Source organism: Miniopterus schreibersii (assembly GCF_964146895.1).
Source record: "Miniopterus schreibersii genome assembly, chromosome: 5".
NCBI lineage: Eukaryota > Metazoa > Chordata > Mammalia > Chiroptera > Miniopteridae > Miniopterus > Miniopterus schreibersii.
Window position 1 is genome coordinate 14,174,440 of NC_138106.1, and position 24,762 is coordinate 14,199,201.

Genomic DNA, 24,762 nt, shown 5'->3' on the forward strand with positions numbered 1-24,762 from the left:
ATTTTTTACATTTTGACAATGTTGACTGATTTTTTCAATAGTCAATTTTCTTTTAGAAAGATGATTTCTTACTGTCTTTATTTGAATGGGCATCAGTTTTTGTAGGTCTGCTATGGCAAATGAACTGGCAGGTGTGTTAAAGCTTACTTTCATGACTCCTTGAAGTTGGGCTATTTGAGGGAGGGAAGTTTGTGGTTTTTAAATATATTTATTTATTCAATAAAACCACATCGTTTGAGCTTAGAATGAGTACCATGAATGCAATCAACTATATCACAACATCAACTCAAGGATATGCTCTTGAAGTTACATGTCATTTGTTAAACTATGCTAATAAATTTTATAAACATGATACCAAGCTTACTTTTAGATATTTAAGTTTAATACGCACTTGTATCATGTGAATTTTCCAATTTATTACATTTTTAAAATTGGTTAAGAATTTTACAAATGCTATGAATTTTTACATAGCATACTGTATAATTAAATATAATGGAAATTAAAATATCTCCTTTGTGGAAACATGGTCTAAATCATATCATCTTCCCTCAGCAGTAATCTACCACATATCATTGTAGAAGCAAGACAAGGCAGAAATGAAGAAATATTGTAATAAAAACCCTAGGTAGTAGAAGAGAATGTTCACTTAACTCACCATAAATACAATGTTGAATAAAAACAAATTCACTAGGTGAAGGATTTTCATAAGATGTGTTTTGGTTCCTTTTATATCTTACATTGTTGTCATAAATTTGTCATGCAAAAAAAAGGAAAGAAAAACCCATATATTTTTAAAACTATTAAACATGTTAAAGGGTGAAAGAAAATGCTATTTTTTTATGTGAAAAGCACTCCATACTTAGACAGGACTTAGTTCCCAGCAGACATTAGGTGCAAGATTGTTTTGAAGGCTTCCGTAAGTTTCAGTACAACATCATTGGTTCTAGGTCTGACAAGATCTGGTGTACAATGTTATATTAGTTACCTTAAAAATAAATTATTCTATATAACTATGATGAATAAATACATATTTTTATTCAGTGATTAAAATAAAGCAAACTTTTTGCATAGGCAAATTTTTTAGAGAGATTATACAGATTCTGGAAATCCATGAAATGTATCACAATCAAATAATATTAGCAACATTTAGCATGAGGTAAGATAAGACAGGAACTCTAAAGGATCGGGTGCCCTTTGAATGAATATCCCAACTGCACTCAATGTTTTGTAATTTATGCATATTATAAATCCAAGCTTTAAATCAATTTTCCTTTATTATAGCATCTTTGGAGGATTTCCCTACGGTGAGCCCTGCAACAACTTCAGGTCAGTACTGTGACATTTTAAAAACTATCTTGGTGACCATCAAACTCCATGACATTATGGAAGCATTCATTTTTATTTTTTTTTAGTAGCTCTTTCTGAGACATTTAGTCTTTATATTAAAATGTAAGAAGCATACATTTGGTAAGAAATAATGTCGTTTATAATATGGCAGATTTCATAATGCCTACCTATATCTGCCAAGGATATTCATTTCCAATCTCATATTTTAAGCTCTATATACATATGTACACGTGTATGGGTGTGAGTGTCTATATCTCTTTACCCCTCTGAAAACCTGTTTCTCATAAATCATGACTAATACAATTTTTCTGAATACTTCAAAGGTCATTGCAAATATCAAATTTATATATAAATGATTTTTAAAGTGAAACTTATTATAAAACCATAAAGATATTCCTCTTGGTATTCTCTATAGTCATGACCATTTTTATAATATTTGAAAGCTCTATTTATTTTTTAAGTATCTACTTGGACCAGGTACTATATTTTATAAATAGTACTTCATTTAATTCTCAAAATGACCCTGTACAGAGGTAATACTTTTTCCACTTAAAAAGAGTCACACGGCTATTAAAGTGTCAAACTCAGGGATTTAAAGCAATTCCTTTGGACTCTGAAGCCAATTCTCTAAGCATATCCCAAGCTTCTAGTTCAAATGACCTCAGGTTAACCTAGAACATTTAAATCTACAGCCATTACAAAATCAATGAATCCTAGTTATTATTGAAAATTTAAAAACATCTTCTTTACTTACAAAATAAAAGATGACTTAAAAATCTAAATACCTCCACTCTACAATTCTAAAGATCAGTGAAAACAAAAGGTTTATTCTTAGATCCAGATACAAATGATATATTCTTAAGTTAATACACACTCATAATTCACAGTAAATTAAAAAACTATCAAGTTGAATGTTAAACAGGAAGAATATACAATCAATAACTAATAATCAGTTTAAAATGTAATTGTTGTTTTAATGTCATTTATTTTTATAGGCAGGCTAACAACCAACAGTCCTCTGGCAACCACAGGTCAGTTTTAATAATATTATTTCTTTCATTTAAAAAAAGTTTTCACTAATGTTTCATTTTAAGCTTCTGAGAATTCTCTGATAACACAACAGTTAATATTCCCTTTGTTTTATAGATAAGAAAACTAGAGCTTAAAAATGTGCAGTTTTAGCTTAAGATTTTACCAGAAGTTAACAATTTATTTTGGGCTAATGCCTGGATTACCTGACTTCGCTCCAGTCCTCTATGATAACTGTGGTTATCCACTGCTAAGATTGCCACCAATGGTTTCATCAGATGGGGGGATTTTTTTTTTTTCTTTGATTAGTCTCTCTGCATGCAAGTGAGACATGCTTGCTCTTCCTCTGTTAACTTTAAAAATAAAACAGCCAGTTATTTTTACACAAAATAGGTCTACTCAGGAATTGCAATTTGGGACATATAAGCTATGGCAAAATCAAGAGAATGCTACTTTATAGAGAAAAGGGGGAGCTGGGAGGGGCTATTAAAAAGAAGATGCCATTGGAAGACACAGGAGTTTGAAGTGTAGTGGCTTCCCATTGGCTGAGTCGTGGTGGTTTATTGTTGGGTGGGCTGTTGCTAGGCAAGGAGAGAATCTTCCTCCTGCTAAATCTGCAAGGTATAGTGAGTGGTTGTGTGTGTGAGAGCTCCTCCTGCAGGGCTTTCTGAGTTCATTTTAAATGAAATTTTTAAAATTTATTTTCACACCTCCTAACACTGGTACTGGTTGTACCAAAGCTAGCCTTGGATTCACTCATTCAACAATGTTTCATTAAGTGTCTACTTTGTGCCAACTCCTGGTATGTATCTTTGATGTGACAACTTATCTGAATTTCTAGTAATTATCTACTGTCCTATCTGTTAACTAAAGTGCCTTTTCTAGTCTTAACCGTCATGTTGAATGGCCTACATGTGTCCATGATCTCTTCAGGTAAACTCTGTACAAGCTATATTGCATAGATCTTCAGCTCCTAAGATAATAAGGCCACTTTTGTGTTATTAAAATTTATATCAACTATTATATAACACAAGGAGAGGACATTTCTGTGTAAATACTCTTCTGAGTAAGACTGAATTATTCTTGTATAAAATGGTTGGTGTGATGTTTGAAAAGCAAAGTGATACATAAATCATTAAAATGCTTTGTGAAATAAACTATTATACCTCCAAACCTATAGAGCTCTTTTATGGCAGAATAAGCCTGCCTGGTGTTGTACTTAGCTGCCATTCATACAGCTGCACAACATACAGAAAAATAAAGCTGTTTCTCAGCTCATAGTCCCTTCTCCAATGTCGAAGACTATGGCATCTTAAATCACCTTTCAACACACTTGCAAAAAAACGGCCGTAGGATTGATAAAGGCTAATTTGTTTAGCCTAAAAGTAAACTGAAAAAACAATTGAATATATTTTGATTAATTTATTTTCAAAACTTTGCAAATCCATAGCAAATATTCAAGTTAATGCTCTGTTTTCTATTAGTCAGTGTATTAATTCATTGAGTGATTCATATAACCCACAGTTATTGAGGACCCCGTAAGTATATAAAACGTCCTAAGAGAAATATGCGGAACAACTTAGGGGAGAAAAATCAATGTCAAAGCAAGAAATCCTAGGGACTTAAAACAAGTTTTCCCCCTTAGTCATCTGAAGACCTACCCACCAAAAACATAAGATGTGCCTGAACCATATGCCCAGTTTCCTCCGTCCAGAGGAAATGATGAACGGGGCACAGAACAGAGGGTAATACTCTGCCCATTCTTTTCTCTCCTGGGGAGTGAAACAGAAATCTCCTTTCCTACAAGAAAACCATGGGGATGGGATCAGCACACATTTAGTCGTAGCTTTCACACGTTAAATGGTTGTTAATCAAAAGGAAAACCAAAAAGTAACATACAATTCTCAATCATTGAACCCACCATTAACTAATTTCACCTATTGCTCTATATGTGTCACCTCATCTTTTTAAACTTTATAGTTGTTGTCTGAAAGATAATTAAAATACATGTCTTAGAGTGTGTTCGTGAGAATTAAGGGAGATAATACAGAGACCACAGTACTGCCTCAACTGAAGACTAGCGTAAAGGAGGGACACAACCAATATTACATCCCTTCTCCCTTCCCCAGTCTGACTTTTTAAAAATGCAGTTGGGTATGTTTTTTAAAAAGAATTTTTCAAAAACTAAACTAAGGTTAAAACAAGATGATCGTACTCAGTAATGCTCATTTTAATCTGATCATTTATTTGACTAAAAAACTCCATTTCTGAAGCTTCCTGTTATTGGAGACTGTGTTGAATTTCCTTAATCAATCCTTAAAGAATTATAATAAGGTAAGTAGGTGGCAAAATATCACGTTCCCTCTTTTACTGGATCCATGAGTCCCAAATCGTATTTCCCATTTATCCCTCTCAGCCGGCAAGATACTATAGATTTATAGAGGGGAACGAGGCAATTAAACTTGAAAACCGCATTTTCCAAGTCATAACTTATTATGAATATGCTTCTCAAGGATGTTAGGTTTATTCTCATTTTTATATGCCCGGAAGACAGTGTTTGAGAAAAATCAACAAATGCATGCATCATATACCTGGCATTAATACTATTATAAATTCTGCCAAAGAAAATTTTTGTAGGATAGCAGGTACAAAGTCCATGAGGACTATGTTCCTGTTGTTCAACTGTCTTTGTTGCCAATTACCATAAAGTTTTACTAACCCATTTGGAACACTAGAGGAGAGAAATGAGAGCTAAAGTTGCTTTACACTGATTGATTTCTTGGCTGCTAAAGAGCACCTGGAGGGGTTGCTTTGGGCAAGTGTTCAAACGCTGGGAGAGTTTGTAGCATACAGCCTGTTATTTACTGTGTAGGCAATGGCTGCAGAAAAACAGTTTCACTATCATGGGCTTTCTCAGTCTCATACAAAAATGCAATCTTGCTACAATTCCACTATGTGGAAGGGTTTGGGGATTGAAGGAAAATAACTGGCTGATTTAATGAAGAACATGAAATTGGGTCAAGAGAAGCAAAGGTAGAATTGTTCCTCAACTGAGTTGCCCCAGGACTATAACACAGGGACTTTTTCTGACACCAAATCCATTATGACTTTAAGTGTTTCTTTCTCTACATTTAAGAGAACAACATGAATATATTGCTAAGCACGCAAGATACTTCTATGCACATGATATCAGAACTGTTAACGTATCTTCCCACTGTAATCTCATTTGGATTGACCAGCCCTAGTCTTGTTAAAAAGATTAAATTTGTTCTATCAAAGTAGATGAGAATTTCTGTAAGGTGATATCTATTTTTCCAATATAGTTTAGTGAAATGAACTTGTTCTCTAAAGGCAGGCATTCTTAGATTCAGATTCTACTTCCACTACTAAATAAGCCATAAGGCTCGTGGGCTCAATTTGACTCAAACAGCATCTCTTGGCTGATAAGTATTATTACTCCCATTTAACAGATAGGGTAAATAAAAAGCTAAGATTTCTAAAATATGATTTTCAAATTATTATCTTACATGTAACACTTTTTAATAATTGGTTTGGAAGAAAAAAATGGATTTCAGACTTTTAAAAAAATTTTATTGCTATTATATTTTTAAAATTTATCTTTATTGTTGAAAGTATTACAGCTGTCCCCCTTCCCGCCCGTTGACCCCTTCCACCCCTCCCCACCTCTTCCTTTACGTGCTAGGGCTGAGGACCTGTCCAAGTAGGCACGAGAGGGTCTCACCCCAAATCACCAGAAATTACTGTGACTTTGCAAGCACGCTGAAGTAATTACATTGAGTTTATGCTGAATCTTTCATGATACAAATATAAATGGATAATTAAAACTTTTCATTTGCAGAACTCTAGTTAATACTAATTTATTTATGGGTTCTATAATGTGCCAGAAAATTAATATCTTGAAGATAAAATACCATATACGTGTGTGTGTGTGTGTGTGTGTGTGTGTGTGTGTGTGTGTGTGTGTGTGTGCAGGCTTTTCCCCACTCCAGATAACAGTAATTAATATTCAAGCAACTTGACCAGTGTCTAACAAACAGAACCAGGTTAATATTCTCCTAAAATACATTTATTTAACTCCTTTCTTAAAAATTTCCTATTGAGAAGTACAATGCAGACTCAGAAAAAGATAAAAACCAGGCCAAAAATTAAGGAATTAAGTCGCAAATAAAGTAGGTGAGAAGCCAAAGAACTCTAGTTTTAAGAATGGAAAATCATTTTTAAAAAAACAAAAACTGGCATCTGGCTAATTTCTGTAACAGTTAATGTTTTAACCAATAGTTTTGTTGGAAATTGCCATCATATATATGTACATAAAAAGAGGTAAAAATACAATCTGATAAAATCCTAAAATGTACTACCCTTCTATAACAATTATATTTTCCATATTGGTTTTAATATGAGGAACTTCTCTTTGTTTGTTGACCAAGACAGATGAAAAGTGTCTACGAAGCAGAGTGTAGGGAAATAGAGTACAAAATAAGCTAGAGTTCCTAATATTTACACTTTCAAATCAAAATACTTCAACTTAGAGTCATTTTCCAAACCCACCAGCCGTCCCTCTTATGATCACTGTTGTGACTAATGACCGTTAGTAATTAACTGGCCACTCCAAAAGTGTAGGTATCATTCTTAGCACCCTCTTCTCCACCTCTCTTTGGCCAGGAGCACAAATGGGTACTAAAGCTCACCAATTTTACTTGTAAAATAGCAAGTGAGTCCACACCCCATCTCCTCTGCTAGTGCAAGAGATCCAGCCCTCATCAGCTTTCACCTTGACCGTTGTAACAGCTTCTCTAGGTCTCCTCTGTCCGCGTGATTCTCCACCTGGTTCCAGAACTGTGCTATTGAAACATAGACTGGTCATATCACACACATATTTAAAAACTTCCCATGTTATTGCCTATTAAAAAAATATTTCTAACATTTTACAATGACAAAATAAGTCCCCTAGAATTTGGCACCACATGCCCTGCCTTCCATGACTTTCACAAATATCCTACCATCCAGAAAAGTTAGATTTACCTGTTTTCCATATATTGACGTATGCCTGTCACACCACATACACACTCTATGTATACCCCTCTTCTTGGTACATTTCTAGGCATCCTTCAAAACCTAGTTTATGTAAAGATGTTTACAATCTCTGCCTCAAAAGGAAACAGATTGCCTAATCCTGGGTGTCCCCATAATACTCTTTCATATATGTCTTTTAAAAACTAATTAGCTAATGGCCCAGCCTCTCACTAAACTCCAAGCTCTATGAGACCAGCGCCTCCGTTTTACTCCTCTTTTTACCTCCATTCCTTAAAAATTTGTTAAATAAATAGACAATAAATACTTAGGAGTGAGTGAATAATCATTAATGGCATCAAAGAATCCCAAGTGGCATCTCTTGCCTATGTGGTTTTGAGGTTGGCTCTACAGAGTTTAATAGACAACAGAGAGAGATGGAGCTTCAGGAAGGGAAGCTCCCAGGGGAAGCGTTAGAGCAGACAGGAGTATGTATCTCCCTAGCTACATTCCAAAATCTATTCTTGCAAATGCTGAATAGCTAAAATTCTATTAACTACTGTTAAAATGAGACATAGAGTGTCTAGAATAAGCTTTTTTGTTATTTGTTTATCAAGCATTTATGGAATACTATTGACACTCTGCCTTTCATGAGTCAGGGACTCAGTAATTAAGGACACTCTTGATTATTTCATAGATATCAACAGTTACAGTATGCATTTGGGTTTATTCAATATCATTTTTATCATTCTTTTTTATTGTCTTAACTGGGGGTATTCTATTATTTGGGAACAGCTCTGATATTTATTTATGCTGTTTGATTTTTAGATGTTAGGTGATCCATGAATTTCCCAATGTTTATGTCTTTTTAAATTGGAGCTAATTACAAAATCTAATTTAGTTGTATATATACTAGCAACCCCGTCCATAAATGTTCCAAATCAAGTATTACTTTAGTAGATTCATTGACATAAGCACTTTTATTTTCAAAATTAATTTCATGGGGCCATAGGAGAAATTTCAGAGTAAAATATGTTTTTAAAGCCCAGCAGATGGCAGTGCAGTGCTGGTTTTAAGATTTAGAACAATAGCAAAAAAATGCTATTGAGCTTAAAGATTTTTCAAAAACATCAAACCATAATTGTTATTCTAATCATAGACAAAAATATTCAAATTATCACATTGCTCTGAAAAATAAAAACATATGTCTTCAGTGAGCATAAAACAATACATCATTTTTAGAATTGCACCTAAAATTTCCAAGTTAATTGCTGGAAGTCAAATGTGTTTCTTGGTGCATCTGTATACCTAGGTATATGGAGAGGAGCAGGTGAAGGACAGGACAGGCTGAGAGGTGCACATTGATCAGATCTTGCAAGTGGATCGCATAGAACTCTTCAGGGCATGTCTTTCCTGTTAAGAACCCCTGACCCAAGAAGCAAACCGATATTGAAGGAAATAGTCATTAGGTTTTCCCACTGCTCAATATAACACTGTGCTGGGAATTTTAAGTGTTTTATTTTACTATAAAATGGCTTTTGTGGACAAATTTTGCTCTGCAGAATGCAAACCTTGACTTCAGCCACAATATTTTCAAAAAATATGTTTATAAGTAAATGAAGTGATTACTAGGAATGCAGGTGGTGTGAAAAAGATTCCAATAAAGTGTCCCATATAACATATAGAACAGGCCTAGGAGGGGTAAACATTAGGGCCCAAATGTTAAACCAGAAGTACTGATTTATCAAGGTTAAAATCAACAAAGCAAACATTCATATCTAACATCTATTAAGAAATTTTTTCAAAATATAAAATTCTAAATTTTTATAAATGATTGATTTATTAAACAATAAATATTTATAGTAGAAATTGAAATACGTGCTTATAAATAAGAACCTAAATGACAAAAATATGTAATAAATATCCAAACATCATACATACGGTAAGAAATTAAATCTAGTATGCAGTAAACTTACAAGCTCAGTCTCTTTTTCTAAAGGAAATGTCTCAGTGGAGTGCCTGCCTGGTTCAAGGCCTTGTGCTGATGCTGTAAAATGTATCGCAATTGATTTATTTTGTGATGGAGAATTAAACTGTCCAGATGGTTCTGATGAAGACAATAAAACATGTGGTAAGTAACCTTCCCTCCCTACTTTCTTCCTCCCTTACTTTATATAGACCATGTATATACTGTCGAGGTTAGAAATGTCCAAACCTGGGGGGAATTTTTATAGGAGTTTATCTGAGCCAAATTGACAACATATGCTGGGGAGCAAGATCCCGAATGCTCTGGGGAATGACAGTTTTGCAGTGTCTTTGATGCATTTGAAATTAAGGAGGGACATAAGCAAGATGACAGGAGGGTGGGAGAACGCAAATAGGACATCAGATTACAGGCTAGTCACAATCGTGTGCTCTCACATTTCAGAAGGAGGGCTTTGAAAGAGGGGTCCGAAAGGGGGCCTTTCAAAGGCGAGCTAACCTAGATGCCCCGCAGCAGTGGGCAAGGCTTGCTTAAGGCGAAGGGGAGCCTTTTCCTAAAGAAGTTCTGTGCCAGGCGTGACTGCCACCGGCCGAGACCTGCCCAGTTAGGAATTTATGAGCCGGTCACCTTGTGAGGTAACTTGCCGTAGCACCCCCTCCTCGCCCACAATACATAGACCTGGACCATGTGTACCGCAGACCATGTATGTACACACAGACCCTGACTGTGTGCACACATGCACGCACACACACACACGTGCGCACACACACCCCTCAGATGCCAGAAACCTCTGGAGAGTAAGATACCCTTATAGCCATGATTATAATTTAACACAAAATCTAAAAAATAATTATGTTAATATTTTCCTAAACGTTATTTTACCCAATATTAAAATTAACTGCCTGAACAGAATTCATTTGCTGACGAAGGAAAGGATGCTGTGCTTAGCAATGCCTGTCATAAACGGGGGAAGAGAGTGGCGTTGTTTTTGATCCCTGTTCCACTTTTGCAAAGTAATTATTATGAATTTGAATACTTTTCCATCTTTTCCCACCATCATAACGTCAGCCTTTGTTTTCCATTTTAACAGTTCCTAAGCCAGTGATTGCCGTTTTTTAAATTTTGACTGTTGCTTTTATTTGCCTTTTGGCACAGAAACAACAAATAGACGAAAAGTGTACTTAAACTGTAGATCTGTGAATAATGGAAATGTTTTGAGTAAGATCTTAACGTCTCATGAATAAAACATCTGTGTTTTATTTGTACATTTGTTAATAATAATACGGTTATTATTATTAATTAGCACTGAAGTAGTACTCACCATATGCCAAGCAGGGCCCCAAGTGATTTAAACATATTTACTCTTTGACTTATTTCACTGTATAGCTGAGTAACACATACATGAAAGACGACCACGTAAGTATAGATATAGATTGAAAAGCAACGTGAAGACCTATTTGAATAATTCTAACTTATAATTGGTTTTTGAAAAACTAAACAGCCAGCATGAATTGAATAATGTTTTATTCGTGATCCGTGTTAACATTGATCATGAGCACAAGGAGTTGCTGAAGGTGTAAAGGTGTAGCTGCTGTTTACTACACTTTGCTCTTCTATTATGTGTTTCACTTTGCTCTTCTTGCTTGATATTAATTGGAGACGAACACTCCAATAACAATCAATGTTTTAAAAGTTACCTATCCACTTGATACGTTAAAAGACAGGGGGTCGATCTGTTTCTCATCATCAACTCAAAAACAAAAAGGCAATGGGACCAAAGAGGCTTCTACTAAGAAATCCTAATTCAAATGTTCTTGGATAAAATTCAAGCCTTCAAAGTTTAACTACGTACTTTGAAGTGCACTCCGAGCATACTGGAAGAAAGTGCAGGCTGCAGAATATTTTTTAATCTATTTTATGTAACTAAGTTACTCAAAGAAGAAGAGAGAAGCATTCTTTTTTGCTATGGTTTTCAGGCAGTTTCCAAAGCCTTTTCAGGGAGAATATAATACAAGTGTGCCATCATGAGGCAACACAGGTGATGTTGATTTATGTTTCAAAAACAGTAGTGTACATAAAGTGGGACATACAGCTTTAAGCTTGTAGAATGATGATTAATAAATTTAAATGGAGGAGGGGTGGATGTATATAATCAGAAAATGAACCACACTTATAATTTGGTCTTTGCTGTCACGGAGTTAATAATTTTCATGATAAATCAATTTCAGTGCATAAAAAAAAAAATCACCATAGACATATCTTGTATGACCACTCGTCCTAAAATGAGTGATAAAGCCATGAATTATTTTTCTGAGCCCCTATAAACTCATGACATGAGCCTCAATGCTAGAACTGAACATTTGTGTTCGGGACAATCAAAGTGCATTATTCCTTCTCAGTGTCTCCGAGATTTTGTGTTACTTGAACTTTAGTATCAACTCGACATCCATGTCACTTTCTTCATCCCCTAGATTCCCATTTTCTCTTTTTCTCGATTCTCTTCATGATTTATAGTTTAAAATTAGTATTGTATCTATTTTGGAAAATAAATATAAAGAGTTTGCGGGTAAGGAATTGGACAAATCAATTTGTCTATACTAATCCAGCTAAAATTCAGGCTTATAAGTTGTTTTGTTTATCATTTAATCATTTGTGGCAGAACCCAAAACACAGTGACTTCACCTCAGCCTCAAATCGAGTAGCATTTCTGCCTGAAAGCCCTTGTCCACCCACCTACAGTCACAGCAATATAAGGGAATTCTTCCTCTAGGAAACTGACCTGTGCTCTCCCTGTATTTCTTTTTTCCTCCAGCTGTGAGCTCTAATTCTAGGTTATGTTATGAACAGAGTCACATTAATGTTGGCTTCCTCACAGGGCTTCCTCTTTGTCTTTAGTTATTTGGGTTTGCACAACTTATAGCTGACTATAGCTGAGCCAAGATTTCTGTAAATTGTTTTTCCCTTCTGATTAGAATTGCATCAGCAGGAAAGTTCACTTTTTAGCTGACCTGTGAGAAGGAAAGATGCTGACTCACAGCCCTTGGGCCAGTGCTCAGGCCGATCTGGGAGCTGGCCGGCGTCCCCACACATGGTTGGCATGCCGCTGGGTGTGTGCGCCACAGCCTTGGGCGCAGGGGCAGAGATCCCGTCCCCGAGTTTGGTTTGAACGTCCTGGTGAGTTCAGTGGCCTGGCAAAGCCACAATTAGTGACACTGAAGGGCAGAGGGAGCACCCAGCGGGTCCCACGGGCGCACCCTTGTAAATCCCATCCCACCACAGGCACCTAGTATAGCGCCGTGGGATGGGTGGTAGGATTCGACAGGCTCATTCACCTCCCACTCAGAAGTTTTTCTGACACTGCACTCGAAAGCACTTTGCAGCCTGCTAAGTTGTAACCCTGAGTACCCACTAATCCTACTCAGTCACGGCTGTGTTATATCCGTTTTCCCAAAAGGTTATCTTGCTTCATTGCCTTACGTAAAATTAGTTTCTCCAGAAACATCTGGAAATTAACTGAGAGAATATATAAGAAAGTCCCTAGCACAAACCTCTATTTTGAAATAATATTTTGACATTATGACCTTTGCTATTGCAAGTAGTTTAATCCTATTGTCATTTCATTTTAAATACCTTCAGGAGTAGTCCTTGATCTTTACTTGCGTGCGGGAATTCACCACAGGCCCTTACGAGCAGAACTCAACCTCAAGGTTACTCCTTCCCACTAAAACTCAGCACTTTCATAGAACATGGGACAGTCAAACTGATCAGAGCCTTCAGGTAGGCTAAATATGGTGATAGACAAGCTCAGCCATTTCAGAAAATAATGATTTATTTATGATTTACATCAAGTCCCAGAAAGGTGGCAGCGGTCGCGCTCTTCTGCAGGCATTCGGGAGGCCAGTTCCTCCACCATCCCTCTGTCCCAGGTCCTCCCGGAGGTCTCTGCAACCTGCTGACGGACAAAGGAGAATAAACAACCGTTTCCACAGCAGTTTACTGCCCAGGCTCAGTCACGAGAACCCATGTGGGAGGGGCAGCTCAGTCGTGGGCCTAGGAAGCGACTGGAAACGGGGGGAGCCAGCATGGGACAACCTCTGCCTCCAGGGACATAACTCAGCTTTTTTGGAAACTTAGGAATCCCGTCGTGAGACACAAAGCTGTTGATTCTTTCCCGAACTATTTCTAGTGAATGGATACAAAGAATTACTAGTACCTACCTGCTATGCAAATAGGTTTGACAAGTTCTTAAATTGCTCTTGTTCTGTTCCCTTGTATACTTTTTTTTTTTTTTTAATTCCTCCTGTTTGTCTTGGATTGCTATTGCAATATTTTAGTTTTAAGAACACCGAAAGAGGTGGAATTTCTTTTTTATTGTTGACACTAGTACAGATGTCCCCGATTATTGCCCTCCTGCCCCCTCCACCCAGCCCCTGTGCCCGCCCCCCACCTTCACCACATTGTTGTGTGTGTCCATGGGCTATCATATATGTTCGTTGGCTAATCTCTTCTCGTCCTCCCACTCCCCTTCCGCTCTGAGCTCTGTCACTCAGTTCCATGTATCCCTGGCCCTATTTTGTTTGTCGCAAAGACATGGAATTCTTTGTAATTCCCTGTTTCTTTCATTTACAACTTACTCCCTGCTTTTCAGCTCAGAAAGTAGGTGATGGCATCGTGACAACTATATTTTAGGGCACCAGGCAATCTAGTACAATGTGCTCAGGAATAAGACTGCCTGGCTGTGAATTGTCACTAGTTGGGAGAATTAATACTACTTAACCCTCTGTGCCTCAGTTTTTCTACCTAGAACTTCATGCAATCGCTGTTCAGATTACATTAATACATATATAATGACTTTCTATCAGTGGCTGGCACATAGTAAATACTTTATACATTCTAGCAGTTATATTTTGGGGCTGGCAGGATTGATTGCTCCACCTCATTAAATACCAAGTATTGACAATAGCAGTGGACCGTCTTGCATTGCATTGCTTATAATCTTGAAGCGCTCTATATATCACATAAAATACAAGCAGACAATATTCTTAGTTTTACAGTCATTGAAGAAAAGTGATTAATTGTTCCAATTATTTGGTATGATTTGTGGTGGGCAGAGTTGAAGGTGAAGATTTTCTTTTGCATCTAGAAAACTATTAAGCTCTGCATTAAAAAGGCACATATTTTACTTTTTATCTTTAAGTCATATAAATTAGGCTTAGTCGTTTTTGTTTGCTCCAGGATTATACAAAAGGAGATTTAGTTCTTTCAACAAGCCACAGTTTTCTCTGTTTCCTTTCCTGAGCTCTGTAGCGGGCCTTGCATCTTGGGTTGTTATCTTTTCTGTCCTCAGTTTGTTATTTTTTGCTGTTGTCTTCCTCTGGGAACCAAAATATCAACTCCTAGGCCAGTGTTCTTCAAAAGACTTTGAATCTAAAAATTTATTTACCAAAGTAATTTTTTATGCTTTATAAAAATTATGCCAAAAATTGCTAAACGTTAACCAAAAACAATACTCTGGCATATGAGGAACTAACAACATACCATGAGATAAAGAACACATTCTAGGACTCATTATTTTATAATAGGGTATCCACAGAACTAAGTAACTAAGCATATAGAAAGAAAAAAAACCCAAGAAACACTAAAGATTGTGAAAATAAAATGGTTGCTTTTTTTTTTAGGCCCATACTATACATAGCAAATATAAAATAAGAAGCTATAAGGTGTGGCTCCTGGTTCATGCTTTCAAGATGATTTTAATACAGTTGAAAATAATTCAGATATAAATTAAAGATGATGTAATACATGACATTGAAAAGAAGCTAATGTGCTACAAGACTTAAAAGAGGAATCATGGAGGCAAGACATTCAGAAATATTGAGTGAAAATATTGAGAGCGAGTCCATACAAAAGGGGCAGGAGTGATGGGGCAAAATAGATGGAGAGGATGGTCTTCTCCTGGGGCCACTTGCATCAACAGATCATTTGCCCGACTATATTCTGATTATTTCAGGACGACACAGCACTTCCAGCATATATTTGAAATTCACTTTAGCTCCAATTTAATGGGGAAAATAAGACAAAAAATTAGTAGGTGCTTTTCTAAATTGGATGTTTACAATTCAGATGTATTTGTTCCCTTGCAAATATGAAAGAATATACTAAGCATGCAGCTAAGGCATATAAAATGCTTTTCTAAAGGACTCCATAACAGGGTGTGTAAGAGGATTTGAAAATAGCCAGTGGATTTTAAACATGGGATCTGATCTACTCCCGTGCGATCATTTCAGTTTTGTAAAATAGCCTCACACAGGTTCAGCCATGAGCGCTCTGAGAAGTGTCCATTAGCCAATTTAAACCCCATCTCATTTGGGAAAGCCTCCCAAGATTGTTTTTGTCTAACAATTCCCATTTTTCACAGCCACAGCTTGTGATGGAAGATTTTTGCTGACCGGATCTTCAGGGTCCCTCGAGGCTACCAGTCATCCAAAGCCTTCGACAGCAGGTGTTGTTTGCCGGTGGATTATACGGTAACGTGCCATCTTCTAGTCCCCGTTCTTGAGTCATAAAGTCACTCTCTGGTGCGATAAGTCTTACCACCTTTAGCAACGTGTTAACTTTTTTGACAATTCTTGTTTTTATTAGCTACGAAGCTAAGCCTTCCCAACTGATCACCTGTCCGAGGAGCTTCCCTCTTGTCCCTAACCTGTTACAAAGTCTTCTGTCCCGTGGACAGCCCTGTCTAATGATTAAGGCCATCTCATTGGGCTCTGTAGCAAGTTTTTTTCCTGTGGTTGGCACAAATCCAGTGCTGCCAAATGAAACAGCACGTGTATGTCTGTGCATCACAGCAAATGGTATGTCGCGTCGCATGCATCCTGGTGCCAGAATAGCCCCTTTCCCATAATGTCAGCGTCCGTATGAAAACCTCTTATGGTGTGGCTCAGCCACGGCAGATGAAGAGCTGGGACCACCCGCTGCACGCATCTTTTTCCCAGTATCATGAATAACACTTGGGCCAGTTGCTGTATATTTAACATCCAAGCTCTTAATTCAGCTGACAGATCCAATCATTATGATCAAAACAATCAAACTGCTGATGGCTGGTCTGCCTTCATGTTCCCCTAAGCATTGTTCATGGAGGAGTGTTACCTGGTGCTCCTCCCGGTTTATTCTAAGGAAAAAATAATTTTTATTCAAATATAAAGAATAACGAAATAAATGCATTGTTTTAAAAAAAAAATGTACAGGACTTCTCATGGCCTTAAAAAAGTTGACATGTGATGGCAAATCCCCAAAAAATGTATGTTTCTTATTAAGCCGCTGAACATTTTTCCCCCACAGAACATTCGGTACAACTGTTCTATGGAATTTACTTTGAGAAATGAAATTCTGGTTAGTTCATTTCTCTTAACAGCTGGGTGAGATTATGGTTTCACAATCTAACCTACTGTAAAATAGTTTTAATCACGGTAATGATTCACTAGAAAACTAGGGGAATCAATATAACAGCAGGTTAAAGAAGATTAAAAGGCAGAGCTTCAAGTTCTTGCCAAATGGTAGGAGATGGCCCCAGAAAGATTCGCAAGGGCTGTTTTCCTCTGCAGATGTATCCCAGAGACGAGATGGGGTGTGAAGGGAAGATTGTTCTAAACTCTTTTACTTGGCAATATTCAGGGAAAGAGCAACATCCTATCTCTTTAAATAATTTCTGTTTTGGAGTTAAGCTCCATGAAAGTCACGTAACATAACTAAGAGGAAAATTTCCTGTTTTCATGTTCTACACAACATGTTACTTGCGTGCAGAAGATAAGTTTTTGTGCTGAAAGTGGCAATTCTAAGTAATTCTTCCCAAGTGAAAAATTAACCAATTTGGAAGATATTGTTTCCAATGTAACCACATCAAATTTAAAAAGAACCGTTTATAAATGACTATGAGCATCTAAAGGGCAACAGAAAGCCTTCGAAAAACCTTGAATTACTTCTTCTGAAAATGGAAAACGTGCACCTCCTACGCGACGTTTTCATGCAATCTTTCAAATTTTATTAATGCCCAAAAAAACTAACTTCACTGTCACAGCCCCTTCTTAATAAAGCTGGTCAGGTTTACAGAGCTCGCAGCAGGACACAGCCAGCTTCTGCTATGACAGTGATGTAGCTTATGTGGTAACGACACTGCTGATCAAGGATCTGTACGGTTCTGTGCGGTTTTTTTACTTCCTTTTCATTACTTAATTAAAAAAAACAACTATTCTAAGAAATCCATCATTCGTGCAGGGATAATTTTAAAATCCAAAGAATCTAAAACATTGCCCTAACATGTGCTTCATGATAGTTACGATCTAATTAATTATATAAATAACAGAACTGGGGTTTTTCTGTCTCAAAACTGCTGGCTCTGCGCAGGCGGCGTCTCTCCTGCTGGGGACCGAGTGGGAGGGGGGACGGTCGCTTTGCCTGCGGGCCGGGGACCCTGAGGCCTGGGCGGAGCGTCCCGCGCAGCCGCGTCGGGAAGGAAGGAACGCGCGGGCCGGGGGACCCGCAGCCTCGCCCCGCCGCCCGGGACCGCGGATGACCCGCAGCCTCGCCCCGCCGCCCGGGACCGCGGATGACCCGCAGCCTCGCCCCGCCGCCCGGGACCGCCGATGGCCCGAGCGGGAGCCCGAGCGCGCGGAGCCCGGAGGCTGCAGTGCCGCGTGCGGACACCAGGGGGCGCACGGACTGAGGCGCTGCTGAGCAGAAACCCGCCGCCCTCCGAGGGCTCCCAGGAAAAAATCAGAAAGTCTCTTTAGCCGAGCGAAGACGGGAGCTCCATCTGTGAGAATCATGGGGGGGAGAGAGCAGCACCAGGTGGAAAGCCTGTAGCAATAAATGCCTACATTAAAAAGGAACAGAGAACAAGTGACCAACCTAGCTTTACCCCCAAGGAGCTAGCCCGGAGTGAGCAGAAGTGAGACAGGATTAATATTAGAGGGGAAATCTTAAAGGAGATAGGAAAACAGTTTTACATAATGAAACTAAGTTGTTCTTTGAATGCTAACAAAACCGACAAACATTTAGCTAGATTAAGAAAAAAGAGAGAGAATAGTCATATAAAATCAGAAGTGAAAGAGACATTACAACTGGTGATGCTGCAGAATCATAAGAGACTCAATAATTATACACCAAGAAATTGGGTAACTTAGGAGAAATGGATAAATTCCTACAAGCAGACAATATGCCAATACTGAATTACGACGAAACACAAAATGCGAACAGGCCTATTACCACTAAGGAGATTTAACCAGAGTGACACATCTCAAGCATTCAGGCTCAGGGAGAGAAAGCAGAAGGCGACTGCGGGGCCTGGGAGGGTGAATGAGCAGCTGCTGCTCGGCGGGCAGAGTTGCAGTCATGCAAGTCGGGAAAATTCTGCAGCTCTGCCGGACGACATCCTGATAGTTACCAACGCTGTACCATACACTTTAAAATGTGTTAAGAGTGTTGATCTCATGTTATGTGTTTTTTTTAGGTACAACTAGAAAAATACACTCAGCCTGTGGAATGCATTCAGCGTTGTGATGATTATTAAATGGAGTAACCTAACCTATATTTTGCTTTTACTTTAGTGTAAACCAAGGACTATCCATTCAACTGAGCTTCGATTCCTTTAACGTATTTTATACAGATACATTAAATATTTATGAAGGCGTGGGTTCAAGCAGGATTTTAAGAGGTAAGTTAAAACAAGGGTACAGTCCATTGTCAGCATGAAAGTATCTGAGAAACTGTTTGGAGGGACGTGCTTTCTCTTTATTGTAAACTAAATGTAGACTCGAACTTCGGGTTTCTAAAAGGAACATAAACAAAACTCGTACTCATTGTAAAAAGTTAATAATTTAGTGCTCTATGTAATCAGTCCTCTCAGTAATAAAATAGTCACCATTTCACATGATTCTATTTCAACTGATGTTATTTAAAGATCACGGAATTTTCCAAAAATGTATGTAACCTCATCTTTGGTTCCTATGCTTAGTTTTTACGTCTTCCCATTAAGCAAAACTCAAGCAAACACTGAAAACGACTGTACTCTTTTCCCCGCTACGGCCCAGGCTATAAACTCAGAGCCCTTCTTCCTGTTTTCGAAGTGCGTCTGTTCCTCAGACCGTCGCAGGGCTGCTGCTGGCACAGGGGGCGAGGCGACGACCCGCCGGGGTGCAGGCCTCAGCGGTAGGGGCGGGAGCATTGTCACCACATAGCCATTGGTCACGGCGTGCCTGGCCGCCGATGGAAACGAGGCAGCAGGGGATGCACTAATTCCCGTGCACGCACCCACGCGTTCCACTGGCCACAGAGTGGCAGGGAGCAGGCCGGGGAGGGCAACCCCAGGGCCAGAGGGAATCGGTGGAGGGGACGGGGGGGCAGGCAGGGAATAACCGGCCTTCCTCACGCCTGGGACGAGGTCAGACAGCGAGATGAGACTGCAGGTGGCACCTGTTCTCCGAGTTGATACGATCACGGCATTTATTTTAATAATTTCTCTTTCAAATGGTGCTTGTGAGAAATCAAAGGTGGATTCCGCCGAGTGAATGTTTCTGATTGATCGACTGACTTGAGAAATAGTTAAGTAGTCGATAAGAGTGTGTGCTTCTTGTTGGGTGTTACTGGTGCGACAATGACACAGTACTGAGTGCTGTCTGTGGATATTCTTAATATTTTCAGTAAATGTGCAAAGTATGCGTCACAGGAGAGGGAAATGGAGGGTAAGAAGCTGAGTGACCACGAGTCCACGGAGCTAGTTAATAATGTTGGAGGCAGAGGTCAGGCCCCAAACCTCTGGCGGCAAACACGATGCGCGTCTTCATCGTGCTTTAAAGGCCCCAAGTCCAGATTCAGTAGCGAGTGTACATAAAGCAGATGGACTCATGGTAAGGCACATCTGGTTTAATAAATGGGCCAAGACATTTCATAATCTACTTATTTCTGTAGTCGATAAATCCAGTCCCTTAACATTATGTCAACATAAATATTTACTTAGATGGACAAATAAGCCAGTCCATATACGTTCCTCCAAGGGCTAATGTGATAATAGTAATAAATTTTAGTCTACATCAGTCACTGGCAATGTGAAAAGTCATACTCTCAGCACTTTAATTTAACTCAATAAGTGTTCTCTAAAACCATATTACGTAGGTGCTGTTATAGTCTCTACACATGATGAAAACTCGATTCATAGAGATTAACTGCCCCACAGTGATAGGTGTAAGGAACTCCTGTTCCTTTAGTCTTCAAATACCTTGATTTGCCTAAATGCTATTTTTACTTATTTCATATGGTTAGATTATCAAGCATTCATAAATAAATCTTAAAATCACTAGGCATAATGGTGTGAATAACACAGAAATAATTATGATAAAAATGCAAGAAAGAAACTAAATATCCAAATATAAAAAAATATATGAAAGCACATTTAAATTGTAACAAATAAGTAGTTTAATTTTTAAGATGGTTTTGAAATATAAATTTATTTTAAATTTTTGAAAGCCAAATAATTTAATTTTAACTTGGAAAAATATGAGAAATGCCATTGAGTACTAAAACACATTTTAAAATTAAAAAGTATACCTTTTCTCAAGAAAGGCAATAATATATTTGCCCAGCATCTAGCATAATGCCTGGTATATTATAAAAAGGTTGTATTTGTTTAAATTTAAACAAACAGGCTTGCATGTCATGATATTATAGAATATAATTAATGAAGATCAATATAATTTCTCAGAACTCTAAATTATTTTTTAGAATAATTCCAAACCTGCATTCTTGACTTACAATCCTATATTTTTCTATTTTAACAAGTTTCTTTATGCGAGAGATGCAAAATTTACTTTCATTAAATTCCAGTTCAGAATGTATAACTCAAATACTGTAATTATCTTTATCACACTGAAAATATATAAACATTTTAACTAAATAGGAAAAATAACATTATCTAGAGAAATTACAATAAAATATAAGTATACAGTACCATAAAATCATTCTTATATATTTGATTTGGGCTAAGTCAGTATAAACAAATTCTAAAGGCATTATTCAGTCATTTTTTTATAAAGCCATGATGTAAAAGTTCTCTAAATGGTAAAAAGCACCAGAGGAAGGTAGGCATTGCATAAAAGAAGATTATTTAGAGTGCAATAGAGTCTTTTCCAAACAATTAAGGGAATTGAAATAAATCAGAATAGGTTGATAGGAAAGGTAATTCAAAAGTGTTTTCTTTAACCTGCAGTGATGAAGGTACAATATTCAATTCAATGATGGTAATAATTATCAGTACTGGGTATGGAAGTGGAAGAAGATTATAAGTGTGCTTATTTAATTTTTTGTTCAGAAAAATACATAGATATTTTGTGCATCCTCAAAGAAATCGAATAAAAATAGCCTGGGTGAGCACACTGAAATGTATTTCTAATCGCCAAGCCCAGAAACTGTTTGAGTGTGTAGTGGTTAGGCCGTTCTTTATATCCCAAGCACTTAGCTGCTATCTACTCCCAAATGACTGCTGATAACACATCCCTAGTCGTGCAGCTTAACAATTCAGGGCGATGCTTTTAAAAGTGAAGCACACAGGAGTGCGCACACATGTAGCCAAACGTACAGTAAACAGAGTGGGTCTTCCTGAATCACCAACTTAACCTACAACAAAAATGATCATATCATGGATATAGCATTAAATAAAACGTATAAATATTTTCCAAAGTCAAGCATTTTGGTTAACTTTGTGCTGAAGAACACATTTGTGTTCACTTACAGGTACCCATTCACTCACCTCTGTGGATAGGATTATATGGAAAAGTTTAACAAGCACTGGTTTAAAGTGTTGGCCTTCCAGAGGCTCTCGAAGACTCTCCAGTCAGTGCCCAGCTAAATTAAAGACTCCTTCCTCACATACCTCCTCAATGCCCCCACGGCATTTCTCCCATGTAGATCAATTCCAAAGTTAGTTTTCTATAATTCACCAATCTGAAGTTTTCTAATAGGGGAACCTGGTTATTTCTCCTCCATGCCTCCAGCACTCAGCACCATATCCAATTAATCATGAGCACTCAGCAAAATGTTTATAACACACAAAGACCATATACTCCAATGGCAGAATTTCTTCTCTTGTAAATTGGCCAGAATAAATAGTTTGGAGCTAGATCTTCAGAATCATACTGTAGAAAGCCTGTCTTTCCTGCCCATTACCCTCCTTTCAAATTCCCTTGTATCTTAATCCTGCTTCCATGCTTTCCTCTTTCACAAGATCTACTTGCCCAGAGTCTTTGTTAATTCACATTTAAATGTGCCTGTTTGGCAAGTTTATGTAAATTAGTTTCCACAGAAATATTGAGGGTTTTCTAGTAGAAGTCAGTGAGTTTTCTTAAGAAATTCGTGTCTAAAAATTTATTATACCTGCTATAGAAAAACCCAGCATTTAAAAATTATTAGGAAATTTATTTTTCTTTCAACGCCAGACCTGATTCTTTTATGTAAGTAAACTCTATTACTCTAGTTGCTTATATGTTAACTCTGACACCCAAATAATGCTTAAAAGTTTCTGATGTTCTGGCAGAATGGCAGAGGCACAGAAAGCATTAGGTATAATCTCTGTTTTCAGGGCTTATAATCCAGTTGGGAAAAGGAAAAATGACGGCATTTATTGAGCATTTACTATATACCAGTCACTGTAACACACGGAAGTTTACTTTTTTACTTTTTATCTCAAACCTTTATGGAAAGTATTATTATAACAGAGGAAACTGAGACATGAAGAAGTCTAGTACGACATGGAGTCGGGACTAAACCTCATGCTGACCCTGGAGCCCCTCCTCTTAACCACCACCTGCTCCTGTCTTTCTGGGTGCATCAGTTACATGCCCCCCACTGCACCTGCGGTCCTGGGGCTCTTTCTAGTCAAGGAGACTTTAAGAATCTGATGAAAGTTCACCAAGTCTCTATAGACATGAACATTCTACACCATTTGCAGAAGTTTGTGTGTACCTCTGAAGCAGGATAACAGGCCTCGGGACATAGCCCCTGGACTCCCTAGACTAGCACAGTAACATTAGGAAATGTGAGAACCCAACACAGTACAACAAACCAGGGTGCCACGGAACCGGTACCACATTCAGATCCTACTAGAAGCCACTGTCCAAAAACAGTTCCATTGCTGTGCAAAAGAAAGCAAGAGAGAGGTAGGTGGGTTCTAAGCAAAGTTTCTAGAATATTCACATCCTTTAGGCAACTAGACACTTATGGACTAAAAAGATTTTCAATGTGAGAATTATTTGGGTTATACAGTTATACATGCTGGTGGGAGGAGACTAAATAATCAATGTGGTTCTTTGTGAGAAAATACTGGAAGAATGACCTGCAGCGTTTTTGAGAAAAAGAGCGAGATGTGAATCAACACTTGTTCGTGATGTTATTTCTTTTAGATTCTATTGAAAGTATCATTTATGTATCACTTTTTTTCTAATGATAAGCACAGAATTTCAATAGTTCATAAAAGATCTTTTTTTAAAACCAAATAAATCACCGTGGTGCTTTGTCTCCAACCTGCAAGTGCAGTACTTTTCAGAAACCTAAAATCGGATGCCCAGTTCAGATTATCAAACTAAAATGCTAACCCATTGTTCCTTACCACCTTTTTTTTCATCACTCTTAGTAAGGAACCTTTTTAGACTTTTTTTTTTTTTTTTACCTAATTGCTCTCCCATGAAAGTTTAATATTTTAGATATTCTGTATATCTGTGTACATACTATATGCATACCTGGACTTCATACATTTGAAAATTAAGATATTTTCCCCCCTGAGAACCAAGTTTTACCCCTTTAGAAGAAATATCATCCCCTTTGAGAACGCATGTGCTAAATTATAAATTTGTTTAAAAGCAAATTTTATATAACAATAAGTTTGTAAATTATCATGAGTACTTTTCCTATCCCAAATACTATTCTAACCCTTGAGAATCAAAATTAAGAAAAAATATTCCTTATGTAATAGGTTAAAGTCAAGACAAAAAATGATAAAACCAATATGCAATAGAAATAATATAATCAAGATTAGTCAATATTTAAAAATCAATATAAAGTAGAAAAAATCCTCAAGTCACCAAGTATTATTTTGAGGTCCTACAGTTATATGGATAGAGAACCCACAAAATACTCTTGTTTCTATTATTGTAACTGAGTTTAGCCCCTGATGGCATAGCATGATAAATACCTGATAGAGCTAAACTAACTTTTAGTTTTATAACCTCTTAACTTGCATGTTTCTTAGACAAACATTTTCAGTACAGAATGCATATATTTATATGTATATGGTGTATTTAGCTAATAATTAAAAATAAAATTGTTTT

The 24,762-nt window shown here is 37.5% G+C and overlaps 1 protein-coding gene across 1 annotated transcript in view; it reads left to right on the plus strand.

The window, feature by feature from the left end:
* TMPRSS15 (transmembrane serine protease 15) overlaps positions 1-24,762 on the plus strand; it is a gene marked incomplete at both ends in the record, with an annotated part of 91,975 nt that overhangs the window by 12,611 nt on the left and 54,602 nt on the right. The window contains 4 exons of the mRNA XM_081138831.1: positions 1,282-1,326; positions 9,407-9,538; positions 15,810-15,918; positions 18,997-19,103. Coding sequence (XP_080994957.1) covers positions 1,282-1,326; positions 9,407-9,538; positions 15,810-15,918; positions 18,997-19,103 — 393 coding nt within the window. The remainder of the gene's footprint in view (positions 1-1,281; positions 1,327-9,406; positions 9,539-15,809; positions 15,919-18,996; positions 19,104-24,762) is intronic.